The sequence below is a fragment of the Tachyglossus aculeatus genome, chromosome X1, assembly GCF_015852505.1.
Source record: "Tachyglossus aculeatus isolate mTacAcu1 chromosome X1, mTacAcu1.pri, whole genome shotgun sequence".
Lineage (NCBI taxonomy): Eukaryota > Metazoa > Chordata > Mammalia > Monotremata > Tachyglossidae > Tachyglossus > Tachyglossus aculeatus.
Genome location: NC_052101.1, coordinates 119,885,151 through 119,910,555, shown reverse-complemented (window position 1 = coordinate 119,910,555; position 25,405 = coordinate 119,885,151). Strand labels below are relative to the sequence as shown.

The 25,405-nt window shown below is 48.6% G+C and overlaps 1 protein-coding gene across 4 annotated transcripts; it reads right to left on the bottom strand.

Moving 5' to 3' along the window:
- Positions 1-7,168: 7,168 nt before the first annotated feature.
- Positions 7,169-25,303, bottom strand: TEX45 (testis expressed 45). 4 transcript variants are annotated; one of them, XM_038740223.1, is made up of 9 exons: positions 25,265-25,303; positions 15,537-16,095; positions 14,744-14,847; positions 11,916-12,016; positions 10,500-10,612; positions 10,236-10,348; positions 8,940-9,138; positions 8,303-8,391; positions 7,169-7,412 (listed from the first exon to the last, which is right to left on the bottom strand). In XM_038740223.1, the coding sequence occupies exons 2-9, from the start codon at positions 16,087-16,089 to the stop codon at positions 7,212-7,214; spliced, it is 1,473 nt and encodes a 490-aa protein (XP_038596151.1). In that variant the 5' UTR covers positions 16,090-16,095; positions 25,265-25,303; the 3' UTR covers positions 7,169-7,211. The 4 variants fall into 4 exon arrangements, with proteins under 4 accessions (XP_038596151.1, XP_038596149.1, XP_038596150.1 ...); XM_038740221.1 differs by lacking the exon at positions 25,265-25,303 and adding an exon at positions 19,249-19,303; XM_038740222.1 differs by lacking the exon at positions 25,265-25,303 and adding an exon at positions 19,137-19,215.
- Between the last annotated feature and the right edge of the window lie 102 nt (positions 25,304-25,405).

Sequence of the window (25,405 nt, the reverse complement as noted above, 5' to 3'; positions counted from 1 at the left end):
AACGGAGGCCCAGAGAAGTTAAGTGATTTGCCCAAAGTCAATCAATCAATCAATCAATCGTATTTATTGAGTGCTTACTGTGTGCAGAGCACTGTACTAAGCGCTTGGGAAGCACAAGTTGGCAGCACATAGAGCCGGTCCCTACCCAACAGTGGGCTCACAGTTTAGAAGGGGGAGACAGAGAACAAAACATATTAACAAAATAAAATAAATAGAATAGATATGTACAAGTAAAATAAATAGAGTAATAAATACGTACAAACATATATACATATATACAGGTGCTGTGGGGAAGGGAAGGAGGTAAGGCAGGGGGGATGGAGAGGGGGAGGAGGGGGAGAGGAAGGAGGGGGCTCAATCTGGGAAGGCCTCCTGGAGGAGGTGAGCTCTCAGTAGGGCCTTGAAGGGAGGAAGAGAGCTAGCTTGGTGGATGTGGGGAGGGAGGGCATTCCAGGCCAGGGGGATGACGTGGGCCGGGGGTCGACTGCGGGACAGGCGAGAATGAGGCACGGTGAGGAGATTAGCAGCAGAGGAGCAGAGGGTGCGGGCTGGGCTGTAGAAGGAGAGAAGGGAGGTGAGGTAGGAGGGGGCGAGGTGATGGAGAGTCTTGAAGCCGAGGGTGAGGAGTTTCTGCCTGATGCATAGGTTGATTGGTAGCCACTGGAGATTTTTGAGGAGGGGAGTAACATGCCCAGAGCGTTTCTGGACAAAGACAATCCGGGCAGCGGCTTGAAGTATGGATTGAAGCAGGGAGAAACAAGAGGATGGGAGATCGGAGAGGAGGCTGATACAGTAGTCCAGACGGGATAGGATGAGAGCTTGAATGAGCAGGGTAGCGGTTTGGATGGAGAGGAAAGGGTGGATCTTGGCAATGTTGTGGAGCTGAGACCGGCAGGTTTTGGTGACGGCTTGGATGTGAGGGGTGAATGGGAGAGCGGAGTCGAGGATGACTCCAAGGTTGCGGGCTTGTGAGACGGGAAGGATGGTAGTGCCGTCAACAGTGATGGAAAAGTCAGGGAGAGGGCAGGGTTTGGGAGGGACGACAAGGAGTTCAGTCTTGGACATATTGAGTTTTAGGTGGCGGGCAGACATCCAGATGGAGATGTCCTGAAGGCAGGAGGAGATGCGAGCCTGGAGGGAGGGGGAGAGAGCAGGGGCAGAGATGTAGATTTGGGTGTCATCAGCGTAGAGATGATAGTTGACGCTGTGGGAGTGAATGAGGTCACCAAGGGAGTGAGTGTAGATCAAGAACAGAAGGGGACCAAGAACTGAACCTTGAGGAACCTCCACAATAAGGGGATGGGAGGGGGAGGAGGAGCCTGCAAAAGAGACTGAGAATGAACGACTGGAGAGATAAGAGGAGAACCAGGAGAGGACGGAGTCTGTGAAGCCAAGGTCGGATAGCGTGTTGAGAAGGGGGTGGTCCACAGTGTCGAAAGCAGCTGAGAGGTCGAGGAGGATTAGGACAGAGTATGAGCCGTTGGATTTGGCAAGCAGGAGGTCATTGGTGACCTTTGAGAGGGCAGTTTCCGTGGAATGTAGGGGATGGAAGCCAGACTGGAGGGGGTTGAGGGGAGAGTTGGTGTTGAGGAATTCGAGGCAGCACGTGTAGATGACTCGTTCAAGGAGTTTGGAAAGGAATGGTAGGAGGGAGATGGGGCGATAACTAGAAGGTGAGGTGGGGTCAAGAGAGGGTTTTTTTAGGATGGGAGAGACATGGGCATGTTTGAAGGCAGAGGGGAAGGAACCAGTGGAGAGTGAGCGGTTGAAGATGGAAGTTAAGGAGGGGAGAAGGGACGGAGTGAGAGATTTCATGAGATGAGAGGGAATGGGGTCAGAAGCACAGGTGGCCGGAGTAGCACTTGAGAGGAGGGAGGAGAGCTCTTCTGAGGATACTGCTGGGAAGGATGGGAGAGTAGCAGAGAGTGTTGAGAGCCGGGGGGTTGGAGAAGGAGGGGAGTGACTTTGGGGAGGTCAGACCTGATGGATTTAATTTTATTAATGAAGTAGGAGGCCAGATCTTTGGGGGTGAGGGAAGGAGGAGGGGGCGGAACCGGGGGCCTGAGAAGGGAGTTGAATGTACGGAAGCGCTGACAGGGATGGTGGGCATGGGTGTCAATAAGGGAGGAGAAATAGTTTTGTCTGGCAGAGGAGAGGGCTGAGTTAAGGCAGGAAAGGATAAACTTGAAGTGATCGAGGTTGGCATGGTGTTTAGATTTTCGCCAGCAGCATTCGGCAGCTCGAGCACAAGAGCGAAGGAGGCGGACAGTGGCAGTGATCCAGAGCTGTGGGTTAGTGGTACGAGAGCGGCGAAGGGAATGGGGAGTGAGTGAGTCTAGCTGAGTAGAAAGGGTAGAGTTGACAGCAGCAATCTGATCATCAAGATTGGGTAGAGAGGAGAGGGAGGTGAGGTGGGGTGTGAGGCGCTCAGAAGTCACACAGCTGACAAGTGGCGGAGCTGGGATTTGAACCCATGACCTCTGACTCCACAGCCCGTGCTCTTGGTGGAAGATCAGGGATAAGTGGTTATATGGGATCTAGTTTACCCTTCTGTTAGTTGCAAGGATGGAGTCTCCCATCATAAACGATCGATGACCCCTTGATCTGATGACAGACTTTGGGACTGAGAACCTGTGTGAAGGAATTGATTACAGTGCTAGTGGTTTGCACAGGACCACTTTCACTCTCTTGTCCCTGCCAGTCACGTTCCGGCTGGGGCACTAGACCATACTGCCCTAGACCAATACTTTGCAGTACCTAGGAATAATAATTATGGTATTTATTAAGAGCTTACTATGTGCTGAGCACTATTCTAAGCGCTGGGGTAGATGCATGGCAATCAGGTTGTCCCACGAGGGGCTCACAGTCTTAATCCCCATGTTACAGATGAGGTAACTGAGACACAGAGAAGTTAAGCAGCTTGCCCAAGTCACACAGCAGTAAAGTGGCAGAGCAGGAATTAGAACCCACATCCTCTGACTCCCAAGCCTGTGCTCCTTCCAAGGAATGACACAGGGGCTGTTGAAATCATTAACAAGGTAAATACCAGTTATCTATTTATAACCAAAGAGTGGGCTTGAGCGATCTCTGTGTGCTGGGGGGCGACCTTAAGTGCTTTCTTTATACAGTGCTCTGTGCACAGTAAGCACTCAATATGTATGATTGACTGATGGACTGACCTGCAAATTTGGAGACTCCCTATGGCAGGTGCCAGTGGGGCATTTGACATTCCTCCAGACCTAAGTAGCCAACTCTTTGGGTACAAGTCTGGCTAGCTGAACCCCTGATACTGCAGGGGGTTCCAAATCTAAGAGCCGCAAGTTATTGGCAACAAACTACGGGGGCATTCTTGGGGTGCACAAGCATGGAGCCCCAGGGACACTGGTGTCAGACCTCAAAAAGTGACCGGAAGGTTGTGATGGTCCATTTCTGTCTTGTTACCCAAAACGCCTGGGGTAGAACCCATTAAGTCCCACTTTGATCTGGGGTGGAGGGAGGGAACCCTCCAGACACAGCAGTGATGGTGATAAAGAAGCAGGAAGGAGGAGGAGGAGAAGAAAATGGCCATTTTCACTGCTGTTGAATGGACCCATTTTGGGGCTGCCTATGGGAGTTTGCCAAAATTCCACTGGAAGCGCTGAAGCAGGCACAGTTGAGTGGGAGATGTTATCATCATCATCATCATCAATTGTATTTATTGAGCGCTTACTGTGTGCAGAGCACTCTACTAAGTGCTTGGGAAGTACAAGTTGGCAACATATAGAGACAGTCCCTACCCAACAGTGGGCTCACAGTCTAAGAGGGGGAGACAGGGAACAAAACCAAACATACTAACAAAATAAAATAAATAGAATAGATATGTACAAGTAAAGTAAATAAATAAATAAATAAATAGAGTAACAAATATGTACAAACATATATACATATATACAGGTGCTGTGGGGAAGGGAAGGAGGTAAGATGAGGAGGATGGAGAGGGGCACGAGGGGGAGAGGAAGGAAGGGGCTCAGTCTGGAAAGGCCTCCTGGAGTAGGTGAGCTCTCAGTAGGGCCTTGAAGGGAGGAAGAGAGCTAGCTTGGCGGATGGGCAGAGGGAGGGCTTTCCAGGCCCGGGGGGATGACGTGGGCTGGGGGTCGATGGCGGGACAGGCGAGAACGAGGTACGGTGAGGAGATTAGCGGCAGAGGAGCGGAGGGTGCGGGGTGGGCTGTAGAAGGAGAGAAGGGAGGTGAGGTAGGAGGGGGCGAGGTGATGGAGAGCCTTGAAGCCCAGGGTGAGGAGTTTCTGCCTGATGCGCAGATTGATTGGTAGCCACTGGAGATTTCTGAGGAGGGGAGTAACATGCCCAGAGCGTTTCCGGACAAAGACAATCCGGGCAGCAGCATGAAGTATGTTACCAGGGTCAAGGTCCCTGCTGCTTCCACCCAGATGGTGGCCACACATTCTCCTCTCCCTCTCTTTATTCTCTCTCTCTCTAACCTTGCAGGCCCTGCCCTAGTCAACTCACCAGAATTCCCACATGCAGTCTCATACTTTTTTTTTTTAGTGGTATTTGTTAAGTGCTTACTATGTGCCAGGCACTGTATTAAGCACTGGGGTAGATACAAGCTAACCCCTGGCACAATCCCTGACCCACATGAGGCTCGGTCTTCATCCCCAGATGAGGTAACTGAGGCACACAGAATTTAAGCGACTTGCCCGAGGTCACACAGCAGGCAAGTGGCAGAGCTGGGATTAGAAGCCAGATTCTTCTGATTCCCAGGCCTGTGCTCTATCCACTAGGCCACACACTTTTGGGGCAAACAGCCAATCCTGGGAATTATGAGAAGCAGTGTGGCCTAGTGGATAGAGCACCGGTCTAGGAGTCAGAAGGACCTGGGTTCTAATCCTGGCTCCACCACTTATCGGCTGTGTGACCTTAGGCAAGTCTCTTCACTTCTGTTCCTCAGTTGTCTTGTCTCATGGTGGCAAGTCATCTCTGACCCATAGCGATTCCACGGACACAGCTCTCCCAGAATGCCCCACCTCCATCTGCAATTGTTCTGGTAGTGTATCCATAGAGTTTTCTTGGTAAAAATATGAAAGTGGTTTACCATTGCCTCCTTCTGTGCCGTAAATGAGTCTCTGCCCTCAACTCTTTCACATTCCGCTGCTGCCCAGCACAGGTGAGTTTTGATTTGTAGCAGATTGCCTTCTACTCGCTAGCCACTGCCCAAACTAGGAATGGAACGGATATGCTTCTGCTTGACTCTCCCTCCCGTAGCCGAGACTGTTAAGAGTACTGGAAACTCTCCAGGTGCCATCCTGAGGGGCATGATGCCTCAGTTACCTCATCTGTAAAATGGGGATGAAGAATGTGAGCCCCATGTGGGACATGGACTGTGTCCAAGCTGATTAGCTTGTATCTACCCCAGTGCTTAGTACAGTGCCTGGCACATAGTAAGTGCTTAACAGATACCATTAAAAAAAATTAGCCAACCCTTGTGCTACCTGTACATCACTTATACACATATCCTTAAACTTTATCCTTAAAATACCTGTAATTTATTTTAATGTCTCTCTCCCCAATCAACGGAATTTACTGAGCACTTACTGTGTGCAGAGCACTGTACTAAGCACTTGGGAGAATACTATATAACAGAATTGGTAGACACATTCCCTGCCCACAAGAGCTCCCCAGTTAGACTGCAAGCTCTTGGAGGGCAGGGATCCCGTCTATCAACTCTATTATACTGTACTTTCCCAAGTACTCTACCCAGAGTCAGCGCTCAATAAATACCATTGGCAAATTGATTGATTATCTGCATCTCCATATTGTCCTGGGATTGTCTATACACGTTCTCCGCTGTACCCACTCCATTGATCTTCTTGGGGAGTGATTTCCCCCAGGGGGTTTTCTGCTCTCTGTCCCTTTGGAAGTTTATTTCCACCACCACCATTCCATCTCTTACAGAAGCAGCGTGGCTTGGTGGAAAGAGCATGGGCTTGGGAGTCAGAGGTCATGGGTTCTAATTCTGGCTCTGCCACTTGTCAGCTGTGTGACTTTGGGCAAGTCACTTTACTTCTCTGGGCCTCAGTGACCTCATCTGAAAAATGGGGATTAAGACTGTGAGCCCCACCTGGGACAACCTGATAACCTTGTATCTCCCCCAGCGCTTAGAACAGTGCTTGGCACATAGTAAGCACTTAACAAATACCACTATTATTATTATTATTAAATCAAGGGCCACCACCTCTAGGTAGCCTTCCTGCTAATTAATAATAATAATAATGTTATTTGTTAAGTGCTTATTATGTGTCAAGCACTGTTCTAAGCACCGGGGTAGATACAAACCACTCAGTTTGAACAGAGTCCCTGTTCCACATGGGGCTTACAGTCTTAATCCCCATTTTAGAGATGTGGTAAATGAGGCCCAAAGAAGTTAAGTGACTTGTCCAAGGTCACACAACTGGCAGAGCCGGAATTAGAGCCCACAACCTTCTGATTCCCAGGTCTGTGCACTATCCACTAGGCCATTCCACTTCTCCTTGCTAATTAATTAATGCTAATTAATGCTACTCCTCACTGACCCACCCGCACAATCTATGACCCCCTCCTGTGACTCCATTCACAATTACTAAGTAGTGAGCAGTATGGCCTAGTGGAAAGAAAACAGGCTTAGGAGTCAGAAGTCCTGGATTCTAATTCTGATTCTAGTGTTTGCCTGTTGCATGATGTTGAGCAAGTCACTGAATTTCCCTGGCCCTCAGTTTCCTCGTCTGTTCTTCCTCCTCCTTAGACTCTGAGACCCATGTGGGACAAAAATTGTGTCCGTTCTGTTTATAGTTCATCTATCCCTGTGCTTACCCCATAGTGAGCACTTAATGAGTACCATAATTATTATTATTGATTGCATGCTTGTCCTTCTTGCCTCCCTTATCAGGCTAAACATAAAGGCAGGGACCATGCCTATATTTAAAAATACCACCCTCATTATGAACCCGTGGAGGCTCGATATAGACTTGTTGATGAAGAACTGGGGAAGGGACCTTATCCTGTGAAAGAGAGAGAGACAGACAGAGACAGAAACCACACTTCCATTCAGAGGAATGATTCCCCGCAAGGACTTGGGCATCCATTCCTGTGTTCTGTAAACCAGCCTAACACTGGACAATCACATGTTCTCCATGTTGGGAAGTTTATTCTGAGTAGTTTGGTGCATAGAGGGCTCCTCAGTGTGCAGCTCTAGCTGGTGACCCCCACTTCTTGTAGTACCTATAGTCTTGGAAACTGCCCAGGGGCACTCTGCTCATCTGTAAGTTGCCCTTGATCAGGACCAGGGGGCCAGTGTACTTGAAGGTGAATTGATCGTCGTACTCAGTGGAGAAGAAACGCCGATCTTGCCACGGGAGGATCAGATGGCTGTAGGAGATCTGGGGAGACATAAAAGGTCACCTGGGGAGGGAAGCTTCTTCTTTCTTCCCCCCACCTGAGCATGCCCCACCCCCACCCAACGCTATCAATAGTAGCGGTTGTAGTGATCGTATTTATTGAGCGCTTCCTCGGGGCAGAGTGCTCTGTCTGGGAAAGGACTGCTAGCCCAGGTTCCATCCACCCTAGCCCTTGTGTCCCAAAATGGCAGCTGCGGCTCTGAGTGCTTCCTCCCGCCTTCCATCCCAGCTCCTCCACTTGTCTGCTGTGTGACGTTGGGCAAGTCACTTTACTTCTCTGGGCCTCATTTACCTCATCTGTAAAATGGGGATTGAGACTGTGAGCCCCATGTGGGACGGGGGCTGTGTCCAACTCGATTTGCTTGTGCCTCGCACATAGTAAGTGCTTAACAAGTACCATAATTATTATTCCCATGATTACCTTGTCTCTACCCCAGGGCTTAAAACAGTGCTTGACCCATAGCAAGCGCTGAACAAATACCACAGTTATTAATTATTCTTCCCACCCCAAAAACCACCAAGAACCTGCGGGCATTCTCTTACTGGGTGTTTCACCTTCCCTCTCCTCTTCCCTGTCCTCTTGTCCACCTTTCTTTTCTCCCTTCTCCCTCCTTTCCTTTTTCTCCTTCTTCTCCCCCACCACACCAAATGTGAGGATGATCCGTGGACATGACATCATCCTAGGTGCCCGTGGCATTTCTCCTCCCACATATTCTAGGAACACACGCATGCATCATGCTCACTCACACCTTCACACACAAAGCATGGCCCTACATACAGGCCACACAGAGCAGTGATCCAGCACCCCCTGGGTTTCTAGAGGACGTTTCTTCCAGGTGCATGGCGGGGGAGGAGTGGGGGCAGAGTGTTACCCTCTTTTGCAACTCTTCGCGTTGTGGGGTCTTCCCGGGGCCGTGGGGCAGCATCACTTGACGATACGTGGTCAGGTGTCTTTTGTCATCTGAGTCCCATTGAGAGAGAAGTGCAACGAGCAAAACGTGAGCACTGGAGAACAGGGAGACCCCTGGGGAGGCCCTGAGTCACCCAAGTCCGTGGGGCCAGAGGACACTGGGGACAGTGGGCAGGTTCTCTCATACTGGTGTACACTTGCCTGGGTGTCCAGCTGGTAGCCAGTGGTCATGGGATCCAGACACCCAGGTGCTAGCTCTCTGCCCCCAAATAATAATAATAGTAATAATAGTGGTATTTGTTAAGCGCTTATTATGTGGCAGGCACTATACTAAGTGCTGGGTTGATTACAAGCAAGTCAGGTTGGATGCAGTCCCTGTCCCATGTGGGGCTCACAATCTTAATCCCCATTTTCCAGATGAGATAACAGAGGCCCAGAGAAGTGAAGTGATTTTCCCAAGGCCACACAGCCGACAAGCGGTGGGGCCGGGATAAGAACCCATGACCTTCTGACTCCCGGGCCCGTTCTCTAGCCACTACACCACGCTGAAGGGAGAGCTGAGCCAACTCCATGAGTAGAGTGGGGAGGGAGATGCTCACCATCCCAGGCAAACTTGATGTTGCTGGCCTTGAGAAGTTGGCTGTCTAACTTCTCCGGGTAAACCTTGGGTGGCAGGTAGTCCGTCTTGTTCATGGTGGTGAAGTGCTGGGGCTTTAGCTCCATATCCCCAAGGGTTACATGGCTTTGAGTCTTATTCCATGTCAGCCTTTCTTTGGGAGCATAGTTCTGGCGATCCACCTGGGCAGGACCAAGACCGGCATTGACGGGAGACAGTGGCCCCCAGGGGCTTCCCATGGTTCTCGGGGTGATCCCTGGCTCTCCCGGAGGATTTGGGCCAACTGGCATGGAGACATTATGGTCAACTCCTCCTAATCAGGAGCTGCTGATGGCAGGGCATAGGAGAGACTAGTTGGAAAATAGTAAGAAGAATGATAACGGCTCTGCCACTTGTCTGTTTTGTGACCTTGGGCAAGTCACTTCACGTCTCTGTGCCTCAGTTACCCCATCTGGAAAATAGTGATGAAGACTGTGAGCCCCAGGTGGGCCGTGGACCATGTCCAACCTGATTAGCTTGTATCTGCCCTAGTGCTTAGTATAGCACCTGGCACAGAGTAAGTGCTTAACAAATATTATATAAAAATAATAATAATTGTGGTATTTTAAAGCATTTTCTATGTACCAAGGACTGTACTAAGCAGTGGGGTTGATGCAACCTAATCAGGTCCCACATGGGGTTTTCACAGTCTAAGTAGGAGGGAGAAACAGGTATTGAATCCTCATTTTGCAGGCAGGGAGCTGAGGCACGGAGAAGTGAAGTGACTTGCCTAAGGTCACACAGCAGGCAAGCAGCAGAGCCGGAATTAGAACCCAGGTCCGCTGATGCCCAGGACCGTGCTCTTTCCACTAGGCCACACTGCTTCTTCTTTAAAAATGAGTTCCTGCTGCAGGGGTGCTGCTGGGTCCTGGGGTTTCCCCAAGGTTTTAATCCTGGCTCAGCAAGGACCCTCACCCCTTGGCATTGTCCTGTCAAAACCCAGGCCCAGGCCAGAGTGCAGTGGGTGGAGGTGGCACCCAGAGGAAGGAAGGGAAAGAGAGGAGGCAGGTTAGGGGCTGAATCTTAGCAACAGACTCCCCTCCTCCAAGAATTAGGGGCCTGGGATTCTGCAGAGGGCGATGAGCTGGGAGAAAGGACCACTCTGTCTCAGCTCATCCTGTCCCTCTCCCACCCGCTTCTACCACTGCCTAGTGGGGATTTCTCTCCAAGGTCTTCAGAACCCTGGCCTCAGGCCAGAGCGGGATGGGGGTCACCGCCCAATGGAGTTGAGGGGCCTGACCGGAGCATAGAAGTGGTTGTGGGTGGTGATGAATTCCCTCGAATCCGATTCTCTTTTTCTCCTGGAGGAAACTGGGTGGGCCTTGTCTTTGGTATCAATGGCCACCGGCTCTCCTGAGGATACAAATCCCCCAGCCAGACTGTTAACCTCTGGCAGGAGCTATCCCTGTGGAGAAGAACACAAGGGTGGGGTGGGGGGAGGGAGAGACAGAGACACAGTGAGAGTACGAACGGGCTGTAGGGCCAATTCCTGCAGCGCCCTTACCTGGATCAGCGTAGTTGAAGTCTCTGGCCATCGTGGTGTGGAATCGGAGGTGGCTGTCACCTGGCTGAAGGTTCACGTGGAAGATCTGGGCTGCAGCCTGTTCTTTGTTGTACCTGCGAGGGTCAAGAGAAGCTCTGGAGTGGATTCGTGAAATCGAAGTGATAATAATGATATTTGCTAAGCACTCAGTAGGTGCCAGACACTGTACTGAGCACTGGGATCAGGGCGAGATGACCAGGTCAGACAGCGTCCCTGTCTCACACGAGGCTCACGGTCAAAGTAGGGGGGAAATCAGGTAGTGAATCTCCATTTTACGAATGAGGAAATTGAGGCAGAGAGAAGCTAAGTGACTTGGCCAAGGTCACCCAATGGGCATATGGCAGAGCTGGGATTAGAACCCCAGTCCTCTGGGTCCGCACACTTTCCATTAGGCCACACTGCTTCCCAGGAAGATGGGGATAAACTTCAGAAAGACCTTCATAGAGCTGAGTGAGCTGCGTGAAGTATGGTAGACGAGCTCCAGAGAGAACAAGGAACCAATCCCGGCTCTGCCACTAGTCTGCTGTGTGACCTTGGGCAAGTCGCTTCACTTCTCTGTGCCTCAGTTACCTCATCTGTAGAATGGGGTTTGAGACTGTGAGCCCCATGGGGGACAGTGACTGTGTCCAGCCCAATTTGTTTATAGCCACCCAGAACTTAGTACGGTGCCTGGCATGTAATAATAATAATAATGAAGGTATTTATTAAGTGCTTACTATGTTTTAAGCACTGGTCTTTACGATCTAGCAGGATTGTTGACAAACTCATAGAGGTGTGATTAGAGAAAATAGATTTGTTTTCACCAAATCTCATAACTATATTGAAACTAGAGGGAAGCAGGTTCAAAGCAAACCAAAGGAAACACCTCTTGTTGACTGTAGGCACCTCTGTAGACTATAAGCTCATTGCGGGCAGGGAATGCGCCTACCAACTCTGTTGTATTGTACTTTCCCAAGTGCTTAGTACAGTGCTCTGCACAGGGTAAGTACTCCAGAAATACCACTGATTATTGATCTCTTCACATTGAGGGATGTGTTACCACAGGAAGTGGTGCAGGTCAAAAATATCAGTCCAGTAGGTTCCAGGGCTTTGGCTAAATTCAGGAAGTGGTTCATAATAGGCTGTGCAGGGGAAAATGGGGGATGCCCATTGCTCCATCTCGAAATATTAGGATCTGTATCTAGGAAGCAGCATCATAAAGTATCCCGTTGCCACTACTGGACAGAATACTGGGTTGGCTGGACCATTGTTCTGACCCAGTTGTGGCCTTGAGCATGGGTTTAGGATAGGAAGGAGGGGGCTCTTAGGGGAAAGAAGGAAAATCCCTGTCTGGAGGACTCCAGTTCAGATTTCTTTGCAGGGAGGTACAAGCCATACCGATCATGGGGCAGGGCTTGCTCTTTGAAAGCAGTTTTCTGTTCTGACATTTTCAGGCTGTAGTTGTCACTGGGATCTCCGAACACCACAGAGGTGGGAGGCTGCAGAGAGACAAAGCCACACTGGAATGGTCTCTCTCTTTCTCCCCATCCTGGCCAGGTGCCTAATCCATCTCCCTCTAGCCCCTTCTCTCCCTAGCCCCCACCACCCAACCACCACCCCAAACCCCTCCTAGGCCTCTTCCTGCACTCTTGGTTCCTTGTCCCTTCTCAGAACCTCCCTTCCCTTTCCCAGCAATTAAGCTGGGATTCCCAGGCTCCCATTTCTCCAAATCAGGAGGGGAAAGGGTTGATGTAGCTCCATAAATCTTCATCATGTCCCCTTCCAGCCAGACACTCTCAACCCCAATTCCCTCTATTTTTTAAAATGGCATTTGCTAAAAACTTACTATGTTATTGGCACTGTACTAAGCCCTGGGGTAGATAGAAGATAATCAGGTTGGATACAGTCCATGTCCCACATGGGGCTCACAATCTTAAACCCCACTTTACAGATGAGGGAACTGAGGCACAGAGAAGTGAGGTGAAGCAGCATGACGCAATGGATAGAGCACAGGCCTGGGAGTCAAAAGGCCATGGGCTCTAATCCTGACTCCACCACTTGTCTGCTCTGTGATCTTGGGCAAGTCATTTCACTTCTCTGGACCTCACTTACCTCATCTGTAAAATGGGGATTGAGACTGTGAGCCCCACGTGGGACAGGGACTGTGTCCAACCTGATTTGTTGGCATCTGCCCCAGCGCTTAGTACAGTGCCTGGAACATAGTCAGTGCTAAACAAACACCACACTTATTATTATTTATCCAAGGTCACATAGCAGACAAGCGGCAGAGCTGGTATTAGAACTCAGGTCCTGCTTACTCCCAGGCCCATGGTCTATCTACTAGACCATGCTGCTTTCTCTCCTCACCACCTGCCACAGCTCCAGGGAAGAGCTGACCCACACGGGGCTCACTTAGACTGTGGCATATAGGGAGGTGGCTCGGCCAGGGAATCGGGGAATGGGAGAGGGCAGTGTCGTCTAGTGGTACCAGGCTGGAAAACAGCAATGGGTGGGTCCCCCTTTCCCCTCTCATTCATTCAATCATATTTATTGAGAGTTTATTGGGTGCAGAGCACTGTACTAAGCGCTTGGGAGAGTATGTTACAACAATAAACAGACACATTCCCTCTTCATTCATTCAATCGTATTTATTGAGCGCTTACTGTGTGCAGAGCACTGTACTAAGCGCTTGGGAAGTACAAGTCGGCAACATATAGAGACGGTCCCTACCCAACAGTGGGCTCACAGTCTAGAAGGGGGAGACAGAGAACAAAACAAAACATATTAACAGAATAAAATAAATAGAATAAATATGTACAAGTAAAATAAATCAATAGAGTAATAAATATGTACAAACATATACACATATATACAGGTGTTGTGGGGAAGGGAAGGAGGTAAGGTGGGGTGATGGAGAGGGGGAGGAGGGGAAGAGGAAGGAGGGGGCTCAGTCTGGGAAGGCCTCCTGGAGGAGGTGAGCTCTCAGTGGGGCCTTGAAGGGAATCAAGGGAATTCCCTCTCCCATGTGGCCTCTTCTGAAACATTTCCTGGTGCCTCCTGGCCTCTGGGTTCCAGGCCTACCATATCATTCCCTCTAGACAGTTAGCTCCCTATGGGCAGGGAATGGGTCTGTTTATTGTTGTGTTGTATTCTCCCAAGTGTTTAGTACAGTGCTCTGCACACAGTAAGCGCTCAATAAATACAATTGACTCTCAGCCCGCTGAGGGTTGGAGGTAGGAAGGAGTGGAGGGAGGAGAAGACTGACAGGAAGGAAAGGGTGGAAGGATGGCAGTGGGGCAGACTGATGGAAAGGAGGGGTAAAATTAAAGGCATTTATTGAAATACAATTGAATGAATGAATGAATGTAATTATTTGTAAATTTATTAATTTATATTAGTGCCTGTCTCTCCCTCTAAACAGTAAGTTCATTGTGGGCAGGGAACATGTCTACCAACTCTGTTGCATTGTACTCTCCCAAGAGCGTAGTACAGTGCTCTGCACACAGTAAGTGCTCAATAAATACCATTGACAATGATTGATGAGAACCACCCAAACAGTAAGGGGGCAGAACCATAGCAGAAGTCAGGACAAGCAGCATGGCCTAGTGGATAGAGCCTGGGCCCGGGAGTCAGAAGGACCTGGATTCTAATCCTGGCTCCACCACCTGTCTGCTGTGTGATTTTGGGCAAATCACTTCACTTCTCTGTGCCTCATTTCCCTCGTCTGTAAAAAAATGGGGATTGAGATTGTGAGCCCAATGTGGGACAGGGACTGTATCCAATCCAATTGTCTGGTATCTACCCTAGCGCTTAGTACAGTGCCTGGCACATATTAGAGAAGCAGCGTGGCTCAGTGGAAAGAGCACGGGCTTTGGAGTCAGAGGTCATGGGTTCAAATCCCAACTCCGCCAACTGTCAACTGTATGACTTTGGGCAAGTCACTTAACTTCTCTGGGCCTCAGTTACCTCATCTGTAAAATGGGGATTAAGACTGTGAGCCCCACATGGGACAACCTGATCACCCTGTAACCTCCCCAGCACTTAGAACAGTGCTTTGCACATAGTAAGCGCTTAATAAATGCCATCATCATTATTATTATTATTACTAAGTGCTTAAAAAATACCACTATTAGTATTAATCGTTATTATTAATGCTGAGGCAAGTCAGCTCTCTGATTCACTGGCAGTGGAATGACAAACAAGGACAGTTGGGATCTCTGCTTTACCTTTCCATGTAACACTGCTGGGGGAACCCAACCACCTGGAAACTCTTTCTGGTATACGCTCTCAAAGTATTGGCGATTATTTCCCCGAATAGGGGAGACACCTCCTAAAACAAACATGACGGGATAAATAGAGAGTGAGAGAGCATATACGGAAAGGCAGAGGCAACATGGACACACACCTACATGTGTGAATCCGCATACACGCATCCCCCCAACACACACACACACACACACACACACACACACCTGCCTCCCCACCCCATTTCCCCCTCACTCCCCTCAAAATATTTGGTCTCCTGCTCAATGCTGGCCACAGGGCTTCCTTATCTCCTATTAAGTACGGGTGGCTGAGTAGGCCTCATCTCTGTGCTCTTTCCAAATCCCTGGGGCCCAAGATCCAGAAAGCCAAAAACATGGAGATATTTTTCAGGATGAGAAGGATGGGTGTGGAAGGGGGGGAAGAAAATGGGGAGGGGGTGTGGATAGGGGCTGGAGGTCAGGAAGGCAGTTGTGATGGGAAAATGGGAACCATTATCACCGCCCCACCACACACACAATGAGATGCAGGGGAAATGCTTGCCAGGCTAAGCAAGGAGAGGAAATTGAAGTGAGCTACGGTCAACCTTTTGTCCTAAGAAGGACCAAGGTTCACTTCTTCGAGAGCAGCCCTGGCTTCTCAACCTCTCCGGACCGTCACCCACCCACCCACCCGACCCTGCCTATCTAAATCCAGATGGCAAACACTGGAGCTCCGTGAGCTCCACCTGGCTTAAGGAAGCCCCCACCCCCTCACCCAAATGTTGAGCCGGTGCTTGGGCCACAGGACTGGTCACATGAGGCTGGTAGGCAACACGATTCTGAGTGAGCGGGATTCCAAGTTTTTCTCTGTCCCCGCTGGGGATATTGTCTTTGCCGAACAGATCGGTGGCTTTCTTGCCCTCAGAATCTTGGTGTCTGGGAACCCGGTAGCTGTTTCTCATGGTGGAGGTGGAGGTGAAATGGGTGATTTTCGAGTCTACGTGCATCTGGAAGCTCGTCTCTTGCTGGTTCATGACCTGTCCTTTTTCGGGCTTTTGCAGTGGCCAGGGAGGGTAGGCCCGGTACGTTTCTGTAGTCATCTCCCCAGTGTACTTGGGGTCCCAATGGAAAATGTCTTTGCACCGAGGAGGCCGGATGGGTTTGGGCTTGTGATTGCCCCATCGTGGAGGGTAGTGCTCCTGAACAGTAGTTCTTCCCATTACACCTTTTGGCATCTGGGATTCAGCCCCAAGACGGACATGGGAGGTCTTGAGGAAATCGATGCAAGGAAGGAGAGCTGGGATCAGTCTCTGGGTTTCCATGGCCATGCTACTCTGTAATCAGAGAGGTGGAGGGAAAGTTGTGAGACAAGGGTCGGGTTCAAAAGGATGGTCCTAATTAATAATAATAATAATCACGGCATTCATTAAGCACTTACTATGTGCCAGGCACTGTACTAAGCACTGGGGTGCATACAAGCAAATTGAGCTGGACACAGTCGCTATAATAATAATAATAATGTTGGTATTTGTTAAGTGCTTACTATGTGCCAAGCACTGTTCTAAGCACTGGGGTAGATATAAGGTAATTAGGTTGTCCCACTTGGGGCTCACAGTCTTCATCCCCATTTTACAGATGAGGTAACTGAGGCACAGAGAAGTTAAGTGACTTGCCCAAGGTCACACAGCCAATAAGTGGCAGAGCCGGGATTAGAACCCATGACCTCTGACTCCCAAGCCCGTGCTCTTTCCACTGAGGCACGCTGCTATCATGTGGGGCTCACGGCCTCAATTCCCACTGTACAGATGAGGTAAACTGAGGCTCAGAGGAAGTTACATGGCAGACAATTGACTAACCTTTCACTCCATCAACAATAGCATTTATTGAACCCCTTCTCTGGGCAATCAGTTTCAATCGAGAGTGTTTGAATGCCTACTGCATGCAGAGCACTGTACTGAGCGCTTGGGAGAGTACAATAGCCATAGTAGGCCAGATCCCTGCCTTCGAGGAGCAGAGGAGACAGCCACAAAGTAGCAATACTTCTACTACTACTAATAATAATGATAATGGCATTTGTTAAGTGCTTACTTTGTGCCAAACACTGTTCTAAGCTCTGGGGTAGGTACGAGAAAATTTACAGATAAGAGGAAGAAGAGACTGGAAGGCTGGATTTGTGGATAAGTGCTTTTCTATTGTTCTGGGGTTTTTTTGTTTTTTGTTTTTTTTTTAATGGTATTCGTTAAGCATTTACTCTGTGCCAGGCAAGGTACTAAGAACAGGTAGATACAAACGAATTAGGTTGGACACAGTCCATGTCTCACATAGGACTCACAGTCAATCTCCATTTTACATATGAGGCAATTGAGGCACAGAGAAATTAAGTGACTTGCCCGAAGTCACACAGCAGACAAGTGGCAGAGCCCGGATTAGAACCCATGGCTTTCTGACTCCCAGGCCTGTGCTCTTGTAAATTCCTAATCCCCACTCTTCCACTTGCCTTCTGTGTGACTTTGGGCAAGACACTTAACTTCTCTGGGCCTCAGTTTCCACATCTGTAAAATGGGGGTTAAATATCTGTTCCCCCTCCCCCTGACACCGTGAGCCCCATGTGGGATGGGGAATGTGACTGATCTGCTTATATTGTTCTACCCCAGTGCTTAGCATATACTAAGTGCTTAATGAATACCACAAGTATTATCATCATTATTATTACTTACCTGTCCCAAGAATTTCTGGGGCTTGTAGTGTTTTGGGGGAAGACGGTAGCAATACCTTTAGAATGTGCTTTACACCCAAGTGATACTCTCTCTTATTCAACCCACATATTCAATCCATCACCAAATCCTGTTGGTCCTGCCTTCCCAACATCGCAATCCACCCTTCCCCTCCATCCAAACTGCTACCACATTAATACAGTCACTTATCCTATCCCACATAGATTACTGCATCAGCCTCCTTGCTGAACTCCTGACCTCCTGTCTCTCCCCGCTCCAGTCCATATTTCACTCTGCTGCCCGGATCATCTCTCTACAAAAACTTTCCGGACATGTCACCCCACTCCTCAAAAATCTGCAGTGGTTGCCTAACCACCTCCGTATCAAACAAAAACTCCTCACCATTGGCTTTATAGCACTCCAACACCTTGCCCCCTCCTACTTCACCTCATTTCTCTCCTTCTAAAACCCAGCCTGAACACTTCGCTCCTCTGGTGCTAACCTTCTCACTGTGCCTCGATCTCGCCTATCTCACTGCAGACCCCTGGTCCATGTCCTGCCTCTGGCCTGGAATGCCCTCCCTCCTCAAATCCGACAGACAATTACTCCCCCTTCCCTCAAAGCCTTATTGAAGGCCCATCTCCTCCAAGCAGAGAAGCAGTGTGGCTCAGTGTAAGGAGCCCGGGCTTGAGAGCCAGAGGTCATGGGTTCTAATCCTGGCTCTGCCACTTGTCAGCTGTGTGACCTCGGGCAAGTCACTTCACTTCTCTGTGTCTCAGTTCCCTCATCTGTAAAATGGGGATTAGGACTGTGAGCCCCACGTAGGACAACCTGATGACCTTGTATCCCCCCCAGTGCTTAGAACAGTGCTTTGCACATAGTAAGCACTTAACAAATACCATTATTATAAGAGGCCTTCCCAGACTAAGCCCCACATTTCCTCATCTCCCACTCCCCTTCTGTGCAGCCCTGACTTGCTCCCTTTGCCCTTCCCCCATCTCCCAGACCCACAGCACTTATGTATATATGTCATTTTATTTATTTGTATTGGTCTGTCTCCCCGCCTCCAGGCTGTGAGTTCGTTGAGGGCAGAGAAAGTCACTGTTTATTGTTGTACTTTCCCAAGCACTTAGTACAGTGCTCTGCATACAGTAAGCACTTAGTAAATATGAGTGAATGAACCAAGTGATAGTTGGATGTACAGAGAAATGAAGATTGACGTAGCAGGCAAATGGTTCAGAACGTAATTCCAATGATTATACCTAGGCCATGAAATTCATTCATTCATTCAATCATATTTATTGAGTGCTTACTGTGTGCAGAGCACTGTACTAAGCGCTTGGGAAGTACAAGTTGGCAACATATAGAGACGGTCCCTACCCAACAGCAGGCTCACAGTCTAGAAGTCTAGAAATTCCATGGCCACAGAGAACATAACTCCATAAGCACCATGTGAAATGGCGAATAAGGTTTCATGACACGCCATAGCTCCTGGTAAATTGAAATACAGTCCAAGGAGAATAATAATTGCTAGGGTTTGAAGTTTTTTTTTTTACAATTTCCTTTTATAAGGGCTGTGATGGTCTCACATCATTGATACTCCAGAGGCTAATAAAATAGTGCTATTAAGTAGCGGTACTTCAGGAATGTCGTAGCCATACCTTTAGATCATCGCAGAGCTGAGAACTAGCAGGGGGGTCAGATCCACAGCAAAAGTTTGTCCTTGCCTCTCTGGCTCTCCCACTTGCCTTTAGTGCCTGGGCTGCCACATACTTTTTGCATTTCTGGGGTCACCTCTGCTCTCTCAGGGACTCTCGTACTCTGAGGCCACCCTCTTTCCCCTCTGCCTTTGTGACTCACCTCCTCCTTTCATACAACACTGAGGAATTTGAGGGAACCTGAACAGAAACTCCCCAGGACCATTGTGACACTACAGAATGCAGATTTTCAATAGCCTCAGACTCCCAGCAAGGCAAGCAGAAGGTTGAAAACATTCTAAAGTGGACATGTCCTGGAGGGAAAGTTCTAAGCACTTAGTACAGTGCTTTGCATGCAGTAAGCACTCAATAAATATGATTGAATGAATGAAAAGGGAAAGAGGAAATGCCAGGGGAGATTGGTTCTTAATCATTGGAGGCCAAGCTTTACCCCAATTGTCTCAGTTCCTTCCATGGGGTCATCAACTAACAACTTCCTGGGCAGAATGGAGGCTGGGAGTTGACTTTTGTGGTGGAGATCTGCAAGGCCAATCCCCCTGACCCAATCTGAGGCCAGAGTTCGGGAGTTTTCTTGTCCTGTAGGGATGTCACTCCCACTTCTGGGATGAATTAGTCCATGGCAGTTTCTGAACTCTTAGTCTGTGCAGAGTAAGTGCTTGGAAGAGTACAGTAAGACAGCTGCAGTTTCTGGTTAGTTTTTTTTCACCACCTTTAGCTCTTTAGCATTAATAATTATGGTATTTGTTAAGCACTTACTATGTGCAAAGCACTGTTCTAAGCACTGGGGGAGATACAAAGTAATCAGGTTGTCCCACATGGGGCTCACAGCCTTAATACCCATTTTACAGATGAGGTTACTGAGGCACGGAGAAGTTAATAATAATAATAATGGCATTTGTTAAGCGCTTACTATGTGCAAAGCACTGTTCTAAGCACTGGGGGGATACATGGTGATCAGGTTGTCCTGCGTGGGGCTCACAGCCTTAATACCCATTTTACAGATGAGGTTACTGAGGCACGGAGAAGTGAATAATAATAATAATAATAATAATGGCATTTGTTAAGCACTTACTATGTGCAAAGCACTGTTCTAAGCACTGAGGGGATACAAGGTGATCAGGTTGTCCTGCGTGGGGCTCACAGTCATCATCCCCATTTTACAGATGAGGTAACTGAGGCTCCAAGAAGTTAAGTGACTTGCCCAAGGTCACACAGCAGACATGTGGCGGAGACGGGATTCGAACCCATGACCTCTGACTCCAAAGCCCGTGCTCTTTCCACTAAACCACGCTGCTTCTTGAAGTGAAGTGACTTGCCCAAAGTCACACAGCTGATAAGTGACAGAGTGGAGATTAGAACCCATGACCTGACTCCCAAACCTGTGCTCTTTCCACTGAGCATTAGCACCAGTGGAGGATTCAGAGAAAGGTGGAGGTGGCTTCTTCAAGCCAAGTGCTGAGGTGTTTTGCTACAACAGGGCTGGTGAGCTGTGGAGGAAGCAGTAGCAAGTCAGCTCTGCTCCTTTGCTCTCTTCTCTGGGGAAGGTGTAAAGCTGGAATATCGGCCACTGAGATGCATGTGATATTTCATCCATTACGCTGGACATGCAGCATAAGGTGATGACATTATAAGCGCTGCTTTGTTGAAGTACATTCATTCATTCAATCGTACTTATTAAGCACTTACTGTGTGCAGAGCACTGTACTAAGCGCTTGGGAAAGTACAATAATGAACAGTGATATTCTCTGCCTGCACTGAATTTACTCAAATCTAGGGTGTTTTTCTTGGGAGGTGATTCCCCCCCCCCCCCCACTTGCTCCAAAGCCTTTGGGTTTCCCACACAGACTCCTCTGACCATTGAACACTCCTTTCTTCTTCTCCTCCCACTCCCTTCTGCATGGCCCTGACTTGCTCCCTTGATTCATCCCCCCTACTCCCAGTCCCACAGCACTTACTGGTTCCTTCCCCTCTGCCTTCAAACATGCCCATGTCTCTCCCATCCTAAAAAAACCCTCTCTTGACCCCACCTCACCTTCTAGTTATCTCCCCATCTCCCTCCTACCATTCCTTTCCAAACTCCTTGAACGAGTCGTCTACACGTGCTGCCTTGAATTCCTCAACACCAACTCTCCCCTCGACCCCCTCCAGTCTGGCTTCCGTCCCCTACATTCCATGGAAACTGCCCTCTCAAAGGTCACCAATGACCTCCTGCTTGCCAAATCCAAAGGCTCATAATCTGTTCTAATCCTCCTCGACCTCTCAGCTGCCTTCGACACTGTGGACTACCCCCTTCTCCTCAACACGCTATCCAACCTTGGCTTCACAGACTCCGTCGTCTCCTGGTTCTCCTCATCTCTCTGGTCATTCATTCTCAGTCTCTTTTGCAGGCTCCTCCTCCCCCTCTCTATCCAAACCGCAACCTTGCTCATTCAAGCTCTCATCCTATCCCGTCTGGATTACTGCATCAGCCTCCTCTCTGATCTCCCATCCTCGTGTCTCTCCCCACTTCAATCCATACTTCGTGCCGCTGCCCAGATTGTCTTTGTCCAGAAACGCTCTGGGCATGTTACTCCCCTCCTCAAAAATCTCCAGTGGCTACCAATCAACCTACGCATCAGGCAGAAACTCCTCACCCTTGGCTTCAAGGCTCTCCATCACCTCACCCCCTCCTACCTCACCTCCCTTCTCTCCTTCTCCAGCCCAGCCCGCACCCTCCGCTCCTCTGCCACTAATCTCCTCACCGTGCCTCGTTCTCGCCTGTCCCACCGTCGACCCCCGGTCCACGTCATCCCCCTGGCTTGGAATGCCCTCCCTCCCCACATCTGCCAAGCTAGCTCTCTTCCTCCCTTCAAGGCCCTACTGAGAGCTCACCTCCTCCAGGAGGCCTTCCCAGACTTAGCCCCCTGCTTCCTCTCCCCCTCCTCCCCACCCCGCCGCCTTACCTCCTTCCCTTCCCCACAGCACCTGTATATATGTATATATGTTTGTACGTATTTATTACTCTATTTATTTATTTATTTTACTTGTACATTTTTATTCTACTTATTTTATTTTGTTAATATGTTTTGTTTTGTTCTCTGTCTCCCCCTTCTAGACTGTGAGCCCACTGTTGGGTAGGGACCGTCTCTATATGTTGCCAACTTGTACTTCCTAAGCGCTTAGTACAGTGCTCTGCACACAGTAAGCGCTCAATAAATACGATTGATTGATTATGCACATATCTGTAATTTACTTATTTACATTAATGTCTGCCCCCCCCCCCCCCCGCCAGACTGTAAGTTCTTTGTGGACAGGGAATGTTTCTGTTATATTGTTCTATTGTACTCTCCCAAGCACTTAGTACAGTGTTCTACATACAGTAAATGCTCAATAAATACGATTGAATGAATGAATGAATGAGAATGAAAGCAGCCAGTGCATGCAACTTGTTGGAAGAGTTTGGACAGAAATAAGAAGAGGGAGATGGGATGATAGCTGGTAGTGTGAGGCTACCGTGAGATCCAGAGAAGGGTTTTGGGTTTGTTTTGGGTTTTTTTCCGGGATAGGGGTGGGCTTGTTTGAAGGGAATAGAAATCAGTATACCTGATCCCTGTCCTCGAGGAGGTTACAAAGGAGCAGGGGAAATAGACTCTTAAATAGAGGCTTAAGTGCTCAAGTGGTGGAGAAGTACTGAAGTGGCAGTTGGGAAATTTAGAGAGGGAAGATTGCAGATTAATCAGGGAAGCATTCTAGAGGGTGTCCCAAGCTGATCCAGAGCACCCACCATCTCAAGGTCAAACACCATCTCGTGACTGTCTGAGCCAGCAGAGCAGAACTTGGAAGCGCGGGTGGGATACCGAAACTGCTAGATAGACATCCCAGGCCAGAAATACAGAAGGTGTCCCCCGCCCCTGTGCCAAGCAACCTTTTCACTGTACTTCATTCTCATCTCTCCTAGCAGTTGACACCTTAGTCACGAGCAACGTATGTGACGCTTACTTATTTGGTTCTTCCCAAATGCCCAGCACAGTGCACTAGATCAAGTGGGTGATCAATAAATGCTACTATTACTACTACTAGTACATCCTCCTCCATGTCTGGAGCTCCCTCCATCTTCAAATTTGTCAGAACACAGCCCTCTCCACTTTCAAAGCTCTTCTGAAATCATTCATTCAATCTTATTTATTGAGCGCTTACTGTGTGCAGAGCACTGCACTAAGCACTTGGAAAGTACAATTCGGCAACAGAGGCAATCTCTACCCAACAACGGGCTCACATCTCCTCCAGGAAGCCTTCCCCATTTCATTTCAAATCTTCTTTATATCCTCCCACTATCTCTCCCATACTTCTGCACCAGCTAACCACTTAAACACTCGTAACTTCATGAAGTTATATATACCTTACACACCTCATTATGTAAGCCCTAATTTAGATCAACAAATACCATCATTATTATCCACATACACTTTTTCTTTTTCTGCCTTCCTGTAAGGAATTTCCGTGCCTGTCTCCTACTTCATTCTAAACTCGTTTGAGGGCAGGGTTCAGGTCTGATTCAATTTTACTCTCTCGAGTGCTTAATATAGTGCTGTGCACTCAGTGGGCCCTCAATAAATATTGATTGATTCTTATCCAGCTCTCTACTATCCCTGGTAAGAGCCAAACATTAACAGCTGCATGTAGCTCCAGGTTGGATTCCTGAATTCAATCAGCAGTATTTACTGAACACTTCTTCTGGACAGAGCTTTATATTAAGCTCTTCGAGAGTACAACAGAGTTAGTAAACAAGATCCTTGCCCTCAAGGACCTTAGAACCTAGTGGGTAAGACAGATGCTAAAATAAGTTACAGGTAGTGGAAGCAATGGGGTTTAAAGAAATGCACACAAGTTCTCTGGGGGTGGGTGGCGTGAATTTTGAAGTGCATAGTTGAAGGCAAGTGGTAAAATGGTAGTTGGGGGGAGGTGAGAGATTAATCAGGGAAGGCCTCCTGGAGATGTGATTTTTTAGGAGGGCTTGAAGATGGTAAGAGTGATGGTTTGTAGAGGGAAAAGAGCTGCACTTATGTATATATCTGTCATTTTATTTATTTGTATTAATGTCTGTTTCCTCCCCTCTAGATTGTGAGCTCATCATGGGCAGGGAACATCAGTGTTTATTATTGTATTGTACTTTCCCAAGCACTTAGTACAGTGCTCTGCACACAGTAAACACTTAACAATAACGATGATATGGTAAGCGCTTACTACGTGCCAAGCACCGTTCTAAACTTAATAAATACACTTAATTATACGCTTAATAAATACGGTTGAATGAATGAATGCCTTAAAGCTGAGGGTCAGGAGGTTCCGCTTGATGCAGAGCTCACCTCCCCCAGGAGACCTTCCCAGACTGAGCCCACCCTTTATCTTCCCTCCCCATCGCTCCCTCTCCCTCCATCTGCCCTCCCCCTTCCCCTCCCCCACAGCACTTGTATATATTTCTACATATTTCTCTATTTTATTAATGATGTGTATATTACTATAATTCTATTTATTCTGATAGTATTGACACCTGTCTACTTGTTTTGTTGCCGTCTTTATATGTTGCCGATTTGTGCCCTGCACACAATAAGAGCTCAATAAATACGATTGAATGAATGAATGAAGAGGAACAGGCAACAATTGGAGAGTTGATGAATTAGGATTATGACTGTTTATAAGTGCTAAACTCCTGATGCATTAGTAATAATAATGATGATGATGATGGTATTTGTTAAGCGCTTACTATGTGCCAAGCACTGTTCTAAGCGCTGGGGTAGATAGAAGGTAATCAGGTTGTCTCACGTGGGGTTTACAGTCTTAAACCCCATTTTCCAGATGAGGTCACTGAGGCCCACAGAAGTCAAGTGACTTGCCCAAAGTCACACAGTTGATCAGTGGTAGAGCGGGATTAGGACCCACAGCCTCTGACTCCCCAGCCCGGGCTCTTTCCCCTAAGCCACACTGCTTCTCTCTGCTGTTAACTTTTGTGGAAATGAGCTAATTCCCCTTACAAAATGAATACCACAATTTAACGCCAAATATTTTATGCGCGTGGCCAAGCAATTCCTCACCCGTTTTATGGCCTTCTATATGATGTGTGGTCCCTAACGGCACCCGCCGCCTAAAGCGACTCTCGCGCTTTCGTCCCCAACCCGCTCCCCTCTTTGAGGGCGGGGGAGGGGGGCGGTGGACGGCGCGAGCGTATTCTGAAT